The sequence below is a fragment of the Condylostylus longicornis genome, unplaced genomic scaffold, assembly GCF_029603195.1.
Source record: "Condylostylus longicornis isolate FDR11 unplaced genomic scaffold, ASM2960319v2 ptg000055l, whole genome shotgun sequence".
In the NCBI taxonomy this organism is placed as follows: Eukaryota; Metazoa; Arthropoda; class Insecta; order Diptera; family Dolichopodidae; genus Condylostylus; species Condylostylus longicornis.
Window position 1 is genome coordinate 830,399 of NW_026578024.1, and position 20,322 is coordinate 850,720.

Genomic DNA, 20,322 nt, shown 5'->3' on the forward strand with positions numbered 1-20,322 from the left:
CAATTTTTTTCTTAGCTAATATAATGCAACGGAGCGTGTTACTGATAAGTTTTTCAGATTGATGATTATGTACCATTTACCATACACATTATATTTTTATTATCTAAAGAATCTGTGCCTTTCTTTGTATTTGTTTTAGAACAATTATTTTTTCTTACAGTATGCTTACGTAGATAATCACTTTATCTGGCAGACAGTTCGTGTGGCATGAAAAATATTCATGATGAAATTGTTTATTTATTAATTTATTCACTATGTACATATTACAATTTCCACTGCCGTATGAAAAATAAACTCCTTTATTTTGGATTTGTATGTACTCGTACTATTCATTTGGAATACTTTGATGAGCCACATCCTTTCTTTACAATTCTAACGCTCTTTCTATATTGGTCAATAATCCTCTTTTCTACTAATATAAACATCTAAAGGTTCATGTTTATACTATATTTCATTCATCTTGGATTTCTTCGTCCATATAGCAAAAAATTGCCTGATTTTCTAACCCCTTTAGAAGAGCCACCTTAATCGAAAGTAATCGATGCAGCATCGATTAAAATCAACTAAAAATCATGTGCGAAAATGCATCAATAAGATGTTTGACGTACAAAAATGTTAAAAAAAAGAGCATACATTTTTTTATGATTTTGTATTGATGCAAAGTTTTTAAAATGATTGCTGAGAAATAATAAATTTTTTATTTTAAATCAATATTGTTTTTAATAACGCATCAACTAAAAAAAGTGAAAATTGAACCATATTAATATTTTTAGATGTCTCAGATTAATGTTTCCGATATAATTAAGTATATAAAAATTTTCAAAACTTAACAATCGAAATTAAAGTTGTTTTTAAATAGATTTTCAATAACTACTTAATAATTCGAATGATTTTAAGCAAAACCTTTTCAAAATAAGCGTCAAAATATATACATATATACATATATAACATACGATTTAAAAAGTGTTCAAAAATGTCAAAATATATCGGCATTGCCAACGAATTAGAAATACAGCAATCCCTCCTATAACGTAACCTCTTACTATATAATTTCGATATATGTAAATTTTATTTTTCCTACCTATTTTCACTTAATGTAATTTTTACCTTGTTTTACGTAATTTTAAAATAATTTAATATGTAATAATCTATTTTTTTTTTTCATTTAAATTTCTTTCTTTACATACATATGCATGTACATACATATTAGTCATATTAGTTTAGTTGGACCTCCTATAATGTAATTTCACTTAACGTAAAAATTTTTCGGTCCCAAAAATTACGTTATAGGAGGGATTGCTGTACTAAAGAAATGATCATTTTGAATAAAACAATAAAGCCATATTTTTTCTAGTTGGCTCTCTCTTTGCTCCGAGCATTGCCAAAGTCGGAGCGTATTTATTTTATTTTCTTATTTGACCTCTACTATAAAATATTTGTAATTTTTAAGCAGAATAAGTTAAATTTTTTTTAAAGTAAAAACTAAAAAATGTTACAAAATATTTTTTCATTTTAAATAAGTATCTGTAAAAAAAAATCAAATTTAAACAAAACTCATTATTTTTGTTTTCTTTTTGAATAAGTTTATTTTATGATTGATAAAATTAAAAATTTGGCAAAATATTTGAAATGCAAACTTCTTTATTAATAATTCCAATCCACTTTCTTTTCATTTCATTACTTGTAGGAAAACTGTAATTGAATAAAAAAGAAAGACCAAATTAAAATATTATATGTATGTTATTTTTTATCAAACACAAATTAATTTTGCTTAAAAAAAATCTGGTCCTATTAAATCCGATTCCGGCAAAGTTATGGCATCCGAAGTAATTTTAATTTAAAACAAAAACATATGTTTTCTTTGCAAAAATAAAAACTTAATAAAATTAGAAATTATGAATTAATCAAAGTACTATTGAATAAATATTTCTTTTAATTATTGCAATGAATAATATTCACATGTATATGTTGCAATAAAACTATGTATTTGTTTTTACAAATGGGAGTAACAATTTAGAACTATACACCTTTTTCTTTTTCAACAGATTTTTTTCTTTTTTTCACTTGTTATATTTTTTTATTAGTTTTGGTCAAATAATCTTTTCTAACACATATAATTAAATACATATTTTATAATTTTTTATTTACAAACTGCACTAATATTATGAATAAAATAAAAAATATTAATCGGTTTTATGCAACCGAAAAACTACCTTTTTCCAGTAGTTATTTGCTCTAAATTGTTATCATATGCACGATATTTTCTATATATTTAAGTGTAAAAACAAAACATCCGGTACTTAAATCCGGTACAAAAATCCGGTACTTAAATTTTTCGCCGCGGAAAATTGTCCTTGTTCTGCTTTCAACTTAAATCTTTTTCACTGTTTACATGTCAATCAAAGTTTTACAATTATGTTGAGAGTAATAAAGATTGACCACGGAAACATAATCAATCAGTCATTTTCAATCGAACTTTTGATTGATAAAAAAGGAGAAATTGATCCTATTTTAACAAAATGGGCTATGATATATGGGTTTTAACAAACGGCTATGAGAAATTGATCCTTAATTGTTGAACAAAATGGACTATGATCAACTGTTCTAACGTTTTTTTCTATTGTTGCGATTTGTCATTTGACATTTTTTTAAATTTATAGCGACATTTTTTTTAATTTTCAAATTTAAAGTGCATATAGAAATATTGATAAACGTAAATTCTCAACAATCTGCATTCATCTCAATCATGATTATCAATCTTTGATAGACATGTAAACGCTGCCCTGCTAACATGTTATAATATCGTACTTTGCAAGCATTATGTATGCCAAAAAAAAGTATGTAGAATGAAGCACGACATTTGTATAGAAAAACATCTTTTTGCTTAATAATTTTATTTACACATTCAAAATGTATGTAAGAAGTGTTACTGCACGCATTCATCATGTATGGAGGAAGGAGTACTGTTCTTGTAAGAAACTATAAATTTAAGTTCACTTCATGTTTGAACAAAATGAATGATATTGAATTTATACAGTATAACATATTGATTTTTTTTTGTTGTTTTCTATTGCGTTATTTTATTTACCGTATTTATACGAGTACAATATATATAAATGTGAATCTTTAAAAATTTTAAGTTAATTACTCAACATGTATAAATATAAAGATGCATTTCACATAAATATCTTTTCTCTTCTAATATAAGATAAATATATGTAAGTGCATAAAAATAACGTAGAACCATTTTGGTTATTTAAGTTTAAGCTCATAAATAAAAACAATAATAAAACAAAATAATAGAAATATTTCACTGTATTCTCTTCTTTAAGTATTCATTTTATGATTCAAGCACTAATTTCCTTTCTGATTTAATTTTGCAGAAAACGTATAATTGCATTATAACAATCAACAGCAATATGTATTAAGATCATTATACTATATCCACATGTAATTCCTTATGCTGTCTAGTAAGCTAAGATTTATCCAACTTATGAGAATAAAAGAAAAATTAATAAGTTGTGCAGAAAATCGGTATACATTTATACAATACGAATACGATATAATAAGTAGATTTTATTGTACATATGAGAATTGACAATATATTTTTTTATTGTTTTCTTTTTGTGCATGTTCTTTTTTTTTCGTTTCGTTTCTGTATGTTATTTTTTCTGCAAGAATTTGAGATTTTTCTTAGACTAATATTATTAATAAGATAATATGTCTGTCTGGGATAAAACTTTAAAAAAATTTAAAAAGAGAAGCAATGACGCAATTTCTCGCAAAAAGAAAAAAAATTCTCATTTAATAAAAAAAAATAAACCAAACAGGAAACTGATAAGTTTAGGTTAGGTTATGTCGACGCGGCTACCGCAAGGTACACATAAGCCAGTTAGGCCCGTTGTGATACCGCACAAAATCCCCCGCTTGAGTTTTTTGGAAATCGGCTAACGCCCCCAGCATTTACATTTTTCAGATCCGTTGTCCGCAAAAGAAAAATGACCCAAGGGATTTCCGCCTCCTCCCAGCTTAAGCAGGACATGAGCAAAGGAATGTCCACCGGAATAAGGTGGAGAAGCATTCAATCGGAATAAGGTGGAAAAGCATCTCGAGAGCCTGTGTCGGAGTAGAGCGTGGAGCTCCCTCCACGCACATCTTTGCCTTCCTTTGGATTTTGCTTATCAGTTTTAAATTGATGGAAGGAATCAGTGCAGGCCACCACACCAAAACTCATGACCAGTGAACCATGCAGTGGTTGCCTTCCTTACTCTGTCTGCGATATTGGACTTCCAGTTTAGCCCATAATCCAAAATAAGACCCAGGAATTTAGCCTCTGGGGAAAAGCTAAGCCTCGTTCCACCAAGCGATGGCGGAACCACATTCGGCACCTTGTACTTCCTAGTGTAAATGACCAGTCTCTTTTTCTGAAGGTTCATTGTTAACCCGCATTTGATACCTCAGTCGCAGACGAGATTTAATGCTCTTTGAATTAGCCAATTTAGGGCATGTAGGTATTTGCCAGAGACAGACACCACCAGGTCATCAGCGTGAGCGACCACCTTGCAGCTTTCCACCTTCAGGTGTCGCAGAATTTGATTTACGACGGGATTCCAAAGAAGTGGCAAGAGCACGCCCCTTGAGGGATGCCTCTCGCAACAGAGCGTTCGACACACAGACCCCCAAAATGCGCCCCGATAGTCCTGCCCAACAGTAGGCGTTCTATCAATCTCGCCAGGGATCCATGAATCGATACGCTCGTCAATGCCACACTAATCTCCCGCGAAGTGACGTTATTGAAGGCCCCCTCGATATCCAGAGTACGATTTTGAAATTTTTTAAAACACTAAATTTTACTTTATAAAACTTGAAAAAAACGTCATCTTTTTCTCTCATTTTTGTTCAAAAAGTATTATCTTAGACACTTTGGAGTTCTCACTCAGACTAATATTAATAAGAGATTTCTAAGTCTCTTATTAATATTAGTCTGAGATTGGTTTGGTAAGTCATTTATTTTTATATTACTCGTGATTTTATTTTTCTTTATTTTATTAATTATTTACACTATTTTTGCTGAATATTTATAATTTTCAATTATTTATTTTTATAACTTTTTGGCAAGATTTTTTTTTTTATATTTTTATTTTATTTAATTTCTTGAGCGTTAGAAGCATAAGTTTATATAATAATTATAATGTATAAATTATAATTATTATGCAGACTTACTCTTTTTAATAAATATATAAATTTATTAAAGCAACTATTAAAAACGTTTCTTGAAATTAAGAAACATTTGAACCAACTATTTCGCTAGTCAACATTAAAACCTCCAATTATTGAACACCACACAAGATGAGATTCGTTACATTTATAAGGCATCCACTAAACTTTCAAGTTAAGTTAAGTTTTATTCATTATAATACATCACATGCCTGAAATCTTTATTGAACACCAATAATATAGAAAAAAAAATTTCTAAAATATGTACATATTTTAGAAATTATAAAATATAGATATAGATAGATAAAAAAACAATTCTAATAATAAATTGTTATTGTATTCAACGTAGTTTCTTCACTTGTTCCTTTAATTTTTAACACCCTTTCCTTCGGAATAAAATTTTTTTATTTTTTCTAATATATGCGCTATATTACGATGTAATTTATCAAAACTGTTTTTATTATCAGACCGTATGCAGAAGTGTTCGTTGCTTATAACATATGTTGGCTGGAATATTCAACATGTTATTCTGAGGGATCTAATGATGAATACTTGCAATTTCTTGCCAACAGATTTTGATATTAACCAAGTTGCACTGTGTACGACAGAGCGCAGATGAGAAGGCAGATTTTATACAGCATCGGAATATTCATAACTTAGTCACTTTAGATATCTGACTGCTTCCCCATATTGGTTGTAGTCTGCAAAAGATGCTTTCGCTTTCTTTAATATGTTGTTTACATACCTAGGCCCTGCCATCAGGTGTTATAAGGCTGTCCAATAGCAGAGGTTGCTGGCGAATTCTTAAGTTAGAAATAAGAAATTGAAAATATTACTCTCTTACATTATTTTGTATTGTTTGCATTTTATGTTCATACACAATATGTAACATATTTGCTTTTTAACTGAGAAATTTTTTTTTAATGAAATAAAATTTTTTTAATTGAAGTTTTTTTCTTTGGCATATATTAAGCACAGGACAAATTTTTGTATCACTTTTAAACATTTTTAAATGACTTTCTACTTTAGCAAAAGTCATAAAATATTTTAAGTAATTAGTTCATACATATTTGCATATAAACATAGTAAGTATAACATAAAGTTCAACTAGAGTTAATTGATGAAATTTTACTTGTCTTTGAATTTTAAAAATTAAATCACGAGAAAGAACAGAGTTGAACGGGAAAAAACGAAGTTTTAACTTTCTGATACCCGTACAAATATTTTGCATGAGTTTTAAGATAGCTGAAGAGTTTTCATACAATTCTTGTTGATTTTTTTGCCAAGTTATTAACCTTCTTCTAATAAAATTTTATCAATGTATTCTTTAAAACTTTAAGGAGTTATATGGCAGTTATCATATAGCAGGTGCTTCAATGGAACCCAGATTAAATTGATTCGAGTTGAAAATTCTATAAACTACGTTCTAAAAATTCTAAAACATTTCATACAAGACAATGTTTTGTTAAGCTCTCTAGAATAGAGCAATATTCTACTGGACTTAAAAGACAGAAACCCTTTTGAATGGCAGATTCCATTCCAACAAGCCTTTCTTAATGGAGGATGTTAGATGGTTTCCGAAATATGTACAACATACTTAGTCGTACACTCCTATCCTAATTTTGTGTCGTGTTATAAAGTCTCCTTATAATAGAATATTACAGACAAAGTATCTAACAGACTATCCTTATCACTGGAAAAATACTTTGTTCCATTCCCTTTGCTTTAAATCAAATTTCAGTGAAAATGGCAGTCAACCTAACAAACAGAATAAACAGGATAAGATCCCCAGCATTTACATTCGGCAGGTCTATATTTCGTAAAATAAACCAAGACATTTTTCCCTGTTCCTTACCAGAACCGGACATGTGCAAAAGAGATTACAAAACCTATGTAATGCAGCTTATCAATTTGATTCAAAATGCCCCTTTTTTGCAATGTTATACTAGACGCTTTGTCATTGTAAATTTTTTTCTACAGCCATTTCCAAAGTTATCGGAATCGCAAAGTATTGAGTCTTCTGCTCCTTTCTATTTTTATTTTTTTAGCGATGAAAATATGTAATATGTACATATTTAGGTTTTTTTTAATACAACGCGTTTAATACTTGAGGCTTTGAAACTTCAGTTCCTTCCAAAGTCATTCAAACGAATACAAATCATAGCTTTAATCTTTAAATGGTTTGTTTTAAATGCTGGTAACGCATTTTCCATTGTAAGATTGTAGTAAAATCATTATAACGAAAATAAATCGATTTAAATTTTTCACAATGTAAACAGATTTATTTTTAAGTTGATCAAAATTGGCTATTTGCCACAGATACAGACAGTTTTTATATATTTCAAGAACGAATACTTACGTATGGTGAAAACTATTTCGAATATTGTTTTTTTTTGTTGTTGTACGTGTATGCTAAAATAGTAATATAAATTATGTATTATATATCGTCTGTTGAGAAATAAAACAGTGTATGATCTATGTTGTATATGTACGTTATAAACCGTTTCATTTTTCAGCAGACGGTATTATATATTATATATTATCATTGCAAATATTTATAAGTGAGATTACTTTTTGTGTGTTACCAACAATAACCCTAATATATAAATTGTAGACAAGTATTACGAAAGCTAATAAAATATTTATGTGTATGTTTGTAATACTGTAAGTATTAATAACGGCTGACAGCTGACGCTGCTACATGTATTCTTATGGAAGCTATAGAAACTCTTTTTAACATCATAAATCTCCCACAAGATCAATTATTTTTTTTTTAAATTTTTAGGTAGAAAAACTTAAATTCAATCCTTTTCTACTTTTAGAGTTTAGATTAGTGCTTACATTTTGAAAGTTTTTGCGTAATTAAAACATTAAAAAATTGATTCAAAAACGAGAAAAAATAGAGTTGACCGTGTCAAATCTGTGATACTTGTACGAATTCGTTATCCTATGTGCTAGCTATGAATATCCTATAGCTGACTATGGGACAACCCATCACTTTAAGTTGCCATATTACCATATTAGTTTATGCAAAATTTCAGCACTGTGTACTTTTTTAGTACAAAATTTCAGTACTTTTCAATATTATCGAAGATATGGGTAAACTACTGTTGAAGTTGTACGGCAGCAACTACAAAGAATCAAGAAATTTCAACGGTTTTTAGCAAATATAACAGCCCTAATAATACACTCGTTTACACGAGATTTCTATATTATAATTCCAATAATTTCTGAGATAATGCCAAATAACTTTTGGAGTTGTATGGCACCCACCAGAAGGATATGGAGTATGGCCACAGCTTTTATAGTTTCTGAGATATAGCCAAATAAATTTGGAAGTTACCGTATGCCAGGTAACTGAACGATCATAACCCATTTAAATAGGATTCTGACATTTATTATAATAAATAATTTGTAAACATTTTCTGAACTTAACTCAATTAGTTTCTGAGTTACCGCTAGGACGGACATAAGTTCGTACGGGTATAAAAATCTTCTAGGCTCTATTCACTTTTTTAAAGATTTCAAATTTTATCATACATATCATACATGATTGCAAATTTTTTTTCTGGAAGTATTAAGTTGATTTTTGTGCATTTTTTAATTTTGAGAAAATGTACATTTGCTTTCATACACGATTATATGTCTCCCACAATGCATATTTCTTATATAATCACTAGGGAACGGATTTTTAAGTTTTTCCCTATTTTTAGTAGCGCTTATTAGGACATATTTGCCAATATACAAATGCGTTTCATAAAATTTCCTTTTATTTGGCATGGAATCAGTGGTCGAAGTGGGATGCTCAAAGTGTTATTTTAGTTATTTTTTAAAAAAATAACTAAACAAAATTTACCAAACTTTGGAAGTAAACTAACGAGAATATTTATATTCAAAATTAAATCAACTAAAAATTGAATCAAAAACTGTGCAAATTGTTACCAAAGAAATGCATAGACTATTATGTAGTAACGAAAATTTCACCAATAGAAAAAAATTATACGTTACTATTTGAAATTGGTCTTATTTAAAATTACATATATTTAATTTTTTGTTAAACAAATTTTTAAAATTCATTAGAAAATATTCTTAAATTTTAAAAAACATGTTCCGGAACACATTTTTCTATCCTATTAAGTAGTGGGATGGATTTCCAATTATTTAAAAGTACTGGGATGGCATCCCACTCCATCCCGCCTCACTTCGAGCACTGCATGGAATTGAAAAAACTTTTTTTAATCCTTTTCGGGGCTTAACACTTTTTTTTAATCTTTTTTAATATTTTTTGCCTTTTTACCGACCGTATTGTGTATACAATAGGAAGGTTATGTGATGGCCCAATTTTTGCATATCGAGTTTTCGGTGGGAACACACTTCTCCATGGTAAGGAAGTGTAAATAAACTATTTTTAGCAACCTGTCGATTTGTCTGTCTGTCTGTGTGTGCACGCGTGTATCTCAAGTTCCGATACACGCGTGCACACACAGACCGATTTTGATGAAATTTTATATGTAAGTTTATTTCGACTATGGCACGAATTGATCAACTTTTGGGATATATGAGGCCTCGCGAATTGGACTTTTTAGCGGGCCTGTTTTACATTTTTGATCACCATGAAGAAAATTTTCAACAGGTTTACTTGAAATTTCATATATAAGCTTCGCTCGACCGTCTGCAAAACCTCCTAACTTTTAAAAGAAACCAGGCGTCAGCAACAAGACGTTCACTACCAACTTTACATTTTTGCGTATATAAAGAGAAATAATCAACGGATTTCATTGAAATTTAATATTTAAATTCTTCGTATTAAAACAATGAACAAATAAATTTTTTTGAAATATCAGGGTTTGGAAACTGATCTGAGGGCCGACTTTACATTTTTTTACCATATCTACGGAACGAATTCGTGAAATTTCTTGAAATTTGATATTTGAGTTCTGGTTGTTACCGAAACGAACTGGCGGAATTCGAGTCAACAAAAGCAAAACTCTACTAAGAGCCAAATTTACATTTTTCTAGATATTTTAACTATAAGCTTACTTACGCCCTAAAAATTCTGAAGAAGTATTTAACAGACATTTTTATAATATTCTTAATTAGACATTACACATTGCAGTCGGTTATGTGCTGAACACATCAGATTTTTTGACCTATTTTGCCATTTTCCAGCTACTCTGTAAATACAATTCAAAATTGAATCAAAATTATGTCCAATTCTTTAATTTTCTCCTGATTTTTTTTATTTCACTGAATGTCACAATTCCTTTAAAAAATAAACGCATTGACATTTATTTCTGCTAAAAAATTTTACATTTTTTTTTCCCTTGAAATTTTTGGCTTATCTCTTCATGCTCAGATAGAAATTATTAAATATGCTGTTGAAAAAATAAATAACGTAAATGGGTCACATTCAGTTAAAGTTAAAATCGCCTATATTATTAAAAAAAAAATAATGATTTCAATGTATTTTGAAAAATGTTACAGATATTATCCCTGGGAACACAGCGTCTCCTCAAATTTTGTACACATATGCTGAAATCATGGTATTTAAATTTGCGCCAGTGCCTTCAACTGATAACCGACAAAATTTTGCGTTTGAAAATTTACGTAATCATTTCATTATAAACTGCATTTTTAAATAATGTTACAAAATTTACATTGACACTTAACCAAATTGTGCAATCAGAACTGAAGCTTTATTTTGGTTGCACAATTTTTTTTTTTAATTTAATATTTTATTCGCGATACTTTTTTGTTTTCATACTCGTAAGTCTGAATTTAAGTTTTGTTTGTTATTTTTGAGTTAAATTTTGTCATATTGTATTTTTAGCACGATTTAGTTAAATTTTGTTTTATGTTCAGTTTTATACATTTATTAAAATAAAAATGATACTTTAATTTTTTTGGTATAATTTTTGAAGTTTATTAGAACCTTTTTTAGAACATTTTTTTCAGTTTAAAGCGACCTATTTAGGTGCCTAAAAGAAAAAAGAAGTTTTTTTAGTACCTAAAAATCCATTCCCTAATAATCACATAATGTATCCATATATTTTTCATTTGTATACTATATTTATTAAATTAATATGCTTATGTGTATTCAAGTAATGTATGTATTCTAGACTAAAAAATGTAGCACCGAATTTTCTTTTACTCAATGAATTATATTTTTTACTCTCAAGTGTGTGGCGTGAATAAATGAGATGTGGAGTTTATGGCGGTTTCTGACATGGCGGTTCAGGAAATATGCGGGAAAAGCTCGAAAATATATTTAATCAAAATTATAGTTAAATTTTTGAGTTGAAATTTGAACTTTTGATATTTTGCTCAAAAAACCTCAAATTGCATTTTAATTTTATTTTAATCAACCGTTGTGTTTTATTTAATTTGTTGATGGAAAACTCGAAACAAAAATGGGCAAAAATCAATTTTTTTCAAAAAAAAAGATTCAGAAATGTTTTTTTGTTATAAATACATTCGCAGTTTTAATTTACACACTCCCAAAAAAACAGGGTCCAGGCGCAGATATCTTTATATAAGATTCCGTAATACATAATTTACTAATGCATACGATGCATTAAAAATTGATTATCCTACTTTTTGTTAAGAAATATATTCTTATATTAGGTATTTGCGAATAAATTAGAAATGTTCACGATGATTTGGGATCTTCGAAAAATTATAAGCGATTAAATTTAAAATATATACAGAAATTATTTTATTTTGTTTAAATAATAACAAAATTAAATTTCATGTTCTTACAAACTAAAATAATAATTTACAGGTAACAAAATACTCTTCAGGTAAAACAAAAAATGTAAATATATAAACAAAATTGTTTTTGAAATAACACATTACATATTTACACAAAAAAATAAAATTTTTGAATCTATTTTTCTCAAAGGCAGTAATATTTGATAATAAAACAAATTAAGATTTCCTTCCTTCGTTCGTCTGATGTTTTTTTGAAGTCATTTCTTTTGGATGCGAACGTGCCGGGAAAACGGAAGGTATTGCGCCGTTAAACATTTTTCATCTCGACAAATCATACGGATTTTTTTTTTTAAAATATCCTTTCATATATCCTAAATGTTTTTTTAGTTTTTTGAAAAGTAGAAGCGAATATTTTAGCGAATGCGATTTCATTTCTCTTCATAGTAGTAACTGTGTTAGACTAACTTAAACTTAAACAAAAAATTCAAAACTTGAAAATACGACCATCCTCTTTAAATTCCTTGTTACGTGTGATTATTTCTTCCGTAAACATTTGAGTGTTATTTTTGCTAAGAGCGTAATTCAATATTACTCTATTACGAATATTCGCAGCACAATTTTAGTAATTCGTAATTGACAATATGATATTCGTAATTATCTGAATTTTAGAGCTACGAACCAAATTTTTGATGAACTGAATATTTTTCAATATGTTATTAAATTTACATACAATGTACTAAAAAACTGAAAATTTTACATCGAAAATTTTCAATCGATCGTAATTGGAGGAAGATCATTTTTGTAATGTATGCGTACTTGTAAGTTCTTAAATATTTTTGATGCTTAGAAAAAAATCATATTTTAATTTATGGCAACTTATTATTTAAAGAAATAAAATCAAGCGAGAAAAATTAAATAGCAATATTAAAAACAAGAAAAGTAAAAAATTATCGCAACTTGAAAAAGAAAAGAATTACTTTTACTAAGATTTTAATGTCTAAAAAAAATATTGTTAACTAAAATATATCATTTTTAGTTACTTATCTTAATTAAAATAAAAATTAATTATATATTTTTTAAAAAAAAATTATAAAAGTTGAAAAGTGTAAGAAAATTTTATAAAAATTAAACGAAATAATATTGCAAAAATGGGCTTCTCTTCGGCTTTACAAAGTCGTGCAGCCCATGAAGCAATTATTGGACGTCAAGAGGCTGAATTGCGTTTAATGGAATTAATGAAGCGTTCAATACAAATGAAAGCGAAGTGTGATCGAGAATATGCAGTTAGCTTAGCTGGTGTTGCACAACAAGGATTAAAAATTGATCGTGCTGATGAATTACAAGGTAATTAAAAGAGTTATAAATCTAAATAAGTGTTTCAAAACATAATGTATGTATGTACAATTGTAAACTTTAAAAGATAGTGATTATTATAATTAGAAATTATTTAAACCTAATTTATAAGTTCATTGCATTAAAACACGGAATTGCAAATATAAGTATAAGGTTATGATCTATAATTTATATAAAATGTATTGCGTATCAAAATTAAAAGAAATTCCCTTTGATAAATAATATATAACTTGTTATTACATTTATGTATATACATAAATCATACGATTCTTTTTTCATGCGCTCTATAATTCTATACTTTGAGAGTCTATAATATCATATTCAAATGTTTAGCGGAATTTTCATACGTGATTATGACTCGACTTTTCATAATTACTTTGTCACGTAAGAGGCGAATCTCTTGATTTTTGCATTTAGTTATATATATCGTCCAAACTAAGTGACTTACTGCGTACTGATACCCGTTCCAAACTAATTTCCTTGAAACTAATTTTGGATAAAGGTTTACATAAAATAATTGTTAATTAATTTTTTTTTATTACTGACCGCATTTAATACGATAAGAGAAAGTTATGTGTTAGCACCAAATTTTGTATATCAAGCTTTCGGTGGAAACACATTTCTCCATTGTAGGGAAACGTTGAAATACACACAGAGACGGCGGTCTGTCTGTTTGTATTTTAAGTTCGACTTCACCGATTTTGATAAAATTTTATACGTGAGCTTATTTCGACTATGTTAAGGATTGATCAACTTGGTACATGTCAGGCCTCGGGAGCTGAACCTTTTTGAAATAATTTTTGCGAATATCAAGACTCCTAAACTGGGCTGAGGCCTAATTCACTTTTGGTACCATATCTAAGGAACTAAATGTTGGGAATTTTTGGAAATTTAATATTTGGGATTTACATGCTGGAGTAGCTGATGAAATTTTTAGGAAATTCCGACGGCATAAAGTAAATTTCGTCTAAGAGCCAAAGCTAAATTTTCCTGGGTATGTTAAATAAAAGCTTGCTAACGTCCTTTTGAAGGAATTGTCTAAAAGCCATTTTTATAGTCTTACATCACACTTTTTTGTGTTTGGTATTAAAAATCACTCAAAGTTCAAAAGCATAAATCCTAGAACCAGATAAAATAAAGTGTGTGTGAGTTCATAGAAGAATTAGTTAAAAGCAAAATAGTTAAACTAAATTTCGCCAGTATCAATAATCAACAAAATCATTTCATCCGCTTCCCGAAATTTTAATCATATATTTATTACCCTAATTATATTTATTACTCTCATCATGCGAAGAATAGTTATTTGTCTGATGAAAAGATATAGTTTAAGTTTGCAACTTGAAGTCGATAAATTTTTGACTAATAGTATTTCAACCTTATTCTTACTTTTTATCCGCATAAAATAATCATTTTGCCGGTCATTTAATTTTGCAAAAGCTTTTCCTTTAGATGCAAGAGATGCCATACAGTTTTTAATCATTTGTCAGTTTTTAATCAGCTTAAGTTTTTAATCATTTGATTGAAAATTTCAAGAAGTTGGAAAAGAAAGATCGCGAGATAATGCATTATTGATTGTAATCATTTATTATTTTTTTTTTTGTTTTTTCATAAATGTAAATATTTTTATTGAATGTAATAAATTCAAAAATTATAAAATAGATCTGTCTATTCTTTTATTTTTTTGTAAATTCCCATATTCTTTGTAGCGGTTTTACAACATAGAGCGATAATGTTCAAATAATCCCATATTAAAATGAGACGGACGCGTTTAAACGCGACGTTAGAAATTTTTTCTCTTCGGCCAACAAAAAAGTCCTAAAGTCCACAATAATTAATTATTAAATGAAAATTTTTGCATAAGAATTTCATTGTTTACTTTAATATTATCTTTGCTAATCATCTCACTTTTTGTTTAAGTTACTAGGGTACTAGTTTAAGTTTTATTTACTAGTTTAAGTTTTTTACTATTTGCTAATATTATTTATTTTTTAGACAGCCAAATTACAAAATCTTGGCGAAATTACATGGATGAATTAGATCAGCAAGCGAAACAGTTCAAAACAAATGCTGAACAATTAGAAGTTGTTTGTGATAAATTATCTCATTTATCACAAGACAAACGTAAAGCACGTAAAACTTATCAAGAAGAGCATTCAAAAATAGCCGCACGTCTTAACCACGTGAGTAATATTCGTATTTAAAATTAACAAAATAGCTTTTATAATTTTGTGTTTTTTATAAACTTTAGTTAAAAATGTACATAATGAAGTATTTTATTCAACATGACAAAAAGCGAGGTTGTTGAAAAATTCTTGGTTCTATTTAGTAGTTACATGTATACCACAAATATATATATGACGTTTAACTTATTTTGAGAGATTTATAATACCAATTTGAACTAAATTCTACCCTTATTCGTTTTTTTTATTCTTTCAGAAAAATACTATTGAATAAAAAATTAATATCCTTGATTTATAATTTTTATGTTTTCACTCATTTGTGATTTCATTAATTTTAAGATTTTTTATTGAATTTTTTGTGTTTGGTTCTTCTACTTTTAATTGGATTTACTATTTTTTATTTGTAAATATTTCTAAGTATTTCTTTTAATTCACAAATCAAAATAACAAGGTTAGATAATATTTAATATTTTTAATAACTAAACATAAGTAGGTATAATGCTACTCCTATATAAAAGTATGTTCGCATATCATTTTTAATTTGTTACTCTACTATAAGCAATCAGTTTTTTACATCAAATTTTGTTATTTCGATAATAAAGATCCAATTGATATATATTTCTGATTAAAAAATGCAACAGTGCAGGTCTTACGGTTTCCGGTATACTTTTAAGGCGTCTAACCATTTTGGTTGAGTCATAATGAAATATGTTGAAAGCCAGTGTTTTCCAATTTATATTTTTATGTAACATACTACATATGTACATATATAGATATTAAGAATATCAAATGGATTGATTGTATGTATGTATGTATTTTATATATACAAAACATACCTGGGTCATATAATGGAAAACAAGCGCATTTCTCCATTGTAGGGAAGCGTAAATAAACTATTTTTAAAGGGATGTCGGTCTGTTTGGCTGTGTGTAAATTTAAAAAACTTACATATTATTTACATAACTTAGATGTTATGATTGATTGATGAGTTATGATTGTTGATGATTGATCAACTTTTGGGATGTTTCAGAAAAAAAAGCAAACAATTTAATTTTGTTAAAGTGTTACAAATCACAACTCACGACTTTTATCATCGCAAATGATGTAAGTCAAGTTTGTATCGTAATACAAAGTTATTGGATTTGAGGCTGAAGATTTTTGAGCAACTGATATAGAAAGGGGCGAAAAAAATTCCGATTGAGCGGTTGTCCATGTTACCTGGTTTGTCACGGCATTAATTACGACTACTTTATCTGATACTCCCTGAATATCGTGTTACTACGCAGTACGGAGATGATAAAACGCATTCCATTTTACAACAATGGAATGTAAATTTAAATACTGGAATATTTGAATTTAAATACCAAACATATTTAATCTTCAGATTACATACTTGAGACATTTTCCACCAAATCAACTTAAAATCAAATTAAGAGTCAGAAACCGAACAAAGTTACACCAAAAATTAATTCTGTACATACATTAATTAGAATGTAAGTAAATACATATTATGTATACATTGTAACTTCAGAATTATATAATTCTGAAAAAACTTTCGTTTGAAAGTTATATAATACGGAATATTACAAATTATATAACACAAACAAAATAAGTAATTTATAGAATACATAAGTATATTAATTTATATGTATGTACATAGATATGTACAGACATATTATATGTACGCAGAAATAATACGTTTAGTTACATATTTCTATGTATACAAATCAAAATATGCTTATCTTATATTTTTTTCAATAGTTTTTAAATAATATCTCGACTTAATGTAAAAATGTTCAAATTGGATTTAAAAATAAATCGATAAAGAATTGCACCTGTAAAAGGTTAATACTTATGCATATCAGTAAATGTACGTACATTTGTGCGCATTTTAAACTATGCTTGTATATATTATTTTTATTTTTTACATGCTTAGCTAAAACATATTACAATATATTAAATCAATTTACAAATTTTTACTTACTTTAAAAATTTTATATCAAATAAAAGATTAAACAAATTCTAAAATTTTAATATAAATCATATATGAACGATCCTATTAAAAATATCGGAAGAAATCAAATCAGATTTCATAAGATAAAAAATGAATATCACATCCGTGACACCAAGTCTTTTGTTCAAAGTGAGTTTAAAAGGAATGGTCCCAACAAAGGTGACGAAGCGCAAATTTTAAAAAATTTTTTGAATTGACTCAGTCCTGTTAATATAAATATTATAAAAGGGAAGAATATTCTAGCTGGGAACGAACTAGAGACGAATACAGTGACTTCAAAACGTAAAAATCATTAAGTTCTTTGACTAGTGTTTTATAAATCTCAACACAGATCTTGTCTTGCGAATTATGTAGTTGTAGTGATTGGCGAATGATAACATATTATTGAAGAAAACATCCAGGTCCCTAAGTGAATCAACCTTACTAAAAATTTGACCATATAATGTATTTACTGAAATTATTGGCCATCTTTGTGTGGAAAACACACTAGCGCGCATTTACTGAGATTGATTTTCAAGCTAATCCACCAACTGTATAAATTATTAAGATTACTCTGTAGAGAAACTGCACCATTTGAAGAACAGATCTCCTTGAAAATTTTTATATCGTCAGCATAAATTAACACTTCCCTGCAATTCAAAACGGTCAGAACGTCATTAACAGTAATTACGAAGAGCAATGGGTCCTGGGGAACCTGAGAATTTGCCACAAGCGGTGATGATACCGATGAACGAAAAACGACGCTGTATTTCCTTCCACAAAGTTAAGAGTCAACCGAACTTACAAAATCTCCAATTTCAAAAGAATTATGTCATCGAGCGAAATGTCAAAGACTTCTGATACCCAACTTCCATGTTATTTATAAAGATAGAGGTAGTTTCTACCGGATTAGTCACCGTTGATTTCTTTTTCAGAAAATCATTCTGAAAATTACTAATAAACGGAATGCAATGGTAGTAAATGCCATCATATATCATTAGTTCAAATACTTTTGGAATGACCGAAAGTTTAGCAATAGGACGATAATTTACCACATCACTTTTATTTCCCTTCTTTACAATCGGTCTAATAAAGATTTCCTTTCAATTGAAAGGGAAATTTCTAAGGAGTAAGACTTAATGAAAATAAAAGATAGCGGAGCTAAGGAAGAACAGCACCTACTCAAAATTATCTCAGAAATACAATCAGGCTCAGGAAAAGGGATAGAACCAAATTAAGGAGGTATATTTCAAATGTAGTCGGATTTATAGCCAAATTAGAAAAAGTTGGGTTTTGGAAAGTTATTGATGTGTCGAAAATTATCCAAATTCACTTAAAATGAAGTAGAAGAGTACGATTCGGCAAAAAAGTCACGAAAAAATTTAGAAATAACATTAGAATTATTACTTGAAGAACCATTTAACTTCAAGAGAGTTGTATAGTTGCCACATTTCTTCTTATGATTAATAAATTTCCAAAAAGTTTTGGGGTTATGTATAATTTCGTCTGAAATTCTTAAAATATACATTTTAATATTGTTTAGCTGCTACCTCGAAATGATCATACTTAAGCTGAAAGTTACCATAATTACTTCTAGAAGAAAGATGTTTACGCCAAAATTTGTTTTTTTACGTAATCTTCTCAATTTCTCAGAAAACCACAGAGTTACAGAATCGTAATCCTTATTCCTTATAGTTGGAATACACAATTCAAAGCTAGCAAATATGATTTCATAAAACTTTTTCGTAATTGACGCGATATCATTAACATTAAATACTGATGAAAAATCGTTAGTAGAAAAGAAATCATTCAAGATTGTAAAATTAGCCCTATTAAAATCAAACAAATAGGAAGAGGCTCGTCTGTAGATGGTTGATTGTCAATACAATATAAAAAAGAAATCGGAGAACGATAGGAGTCAACTGGTTTGACAGAACGATTGGTACGCAATTATACCAATCAGAAGTAAAAACCAAATCCAATTGCGTAGACTGGTGTTTCAAAACTGACAATGTTTTCTGAAAGTAATCAAGTGAAAAGAATTCAAAAGGTAACTCCAACTCACCATCACAGTCTATTGAGACAAAGTTTTTTCTCGTCATGTGCCGTTCACGCTTTTTAAGAAGATTAAAATCTCTACATCAGAAAACTTTGTCATGGCAACTAAAAATTGCAAATGTATTCATTTTAAACAAACATTGAACAATATTTTGAATATATGTCAGAATGAGTTTTTAAGTGCCACAAGTACCCCAACTTCCTTGGAATTCTTGTAACAGTCTCTTCTAAATACTGAAATAGTTGGACCAAATAACTCAGGGTTATCAATAGAAAGAGTCAACCATGTTTCCGTTAGAGCAAATATGTAACAGTCCATTATGGAAGAATTGAGCAACGCAGCATCGGTTTTAGTGCTAAGTCCTTGAACACTTTGATAGTAAAATAAAATTTGAAGTAATTGGAATGCCTCCACCATCCGGCGGGTGAACGGATACCAAATTATTTTGGAATGACTTTAAATATCTCTGAATATTTCAAACAACAATTGGACGAAGACGAGGGACGAAAAAACCTATAGTTGGATTCTCTCATCCGTTGCAGGTAGTCAGCCTACTTACTCCTTATGTGGTCTTGAAATGTCTCTACCTCCTGAGACGATATCGCTTAAAAAAATCTGCGAATAATACGCAGGAAGACCCTCACCCTTTATTAAAACTTTTAAGCTGAATTTCGTCTTGCCACCATAGTGTACATGTTCAGCCGTATTGTGCAAATAGATAAGCAAAAGTTTTACATAGTCATACATAATGCGATTCCTAGAGCGCGATAGAACGTAAACGTTATCGTCCGTTTCTACGTCATACGATT

At 28.6% G+C, this 20,322-nt stretch overlaps 1 protein-coding gene across 9 annotated transcripts in view; it reads left to right on the forward strand.

Moving 5' to 3' along the window:
- Nucleotides 1-20,322, forward strand: part of LOC129612070 (tyrosine-protein kinase Fer) — a 52,834-nt gene that overhangs the window by 1,895 nt on the left and 30,617 nt on the right. For 5 of the 9 annotated variants that reach the window (XM_055525543.1, XM_055525535.1, XM_055525534.1 and 2 more), the window contains exons 2-3: nucleotides 12,818-13,272; nucleotides 15,274-15,461. In XM_055525543.1, coding sequence (XP_055381518.1) covers nucleotides 13,077-13,272; nucleotides 15,274-15,461 — 384 coding nt within the window. In that variant the 5' untranslated portion in view covers nucleotides 12,818-13,076. The remainder of the gene's footprint in view (nucleotides 1-12,817; nucleotides 13,273-15,273; nucleotides 15,462-20,322) is intronic. The other 4 variants (XM_055525536.1, XM_055525539.1, XM_055525541.1 and 1 more) reach the window with 1 other exon arrangement.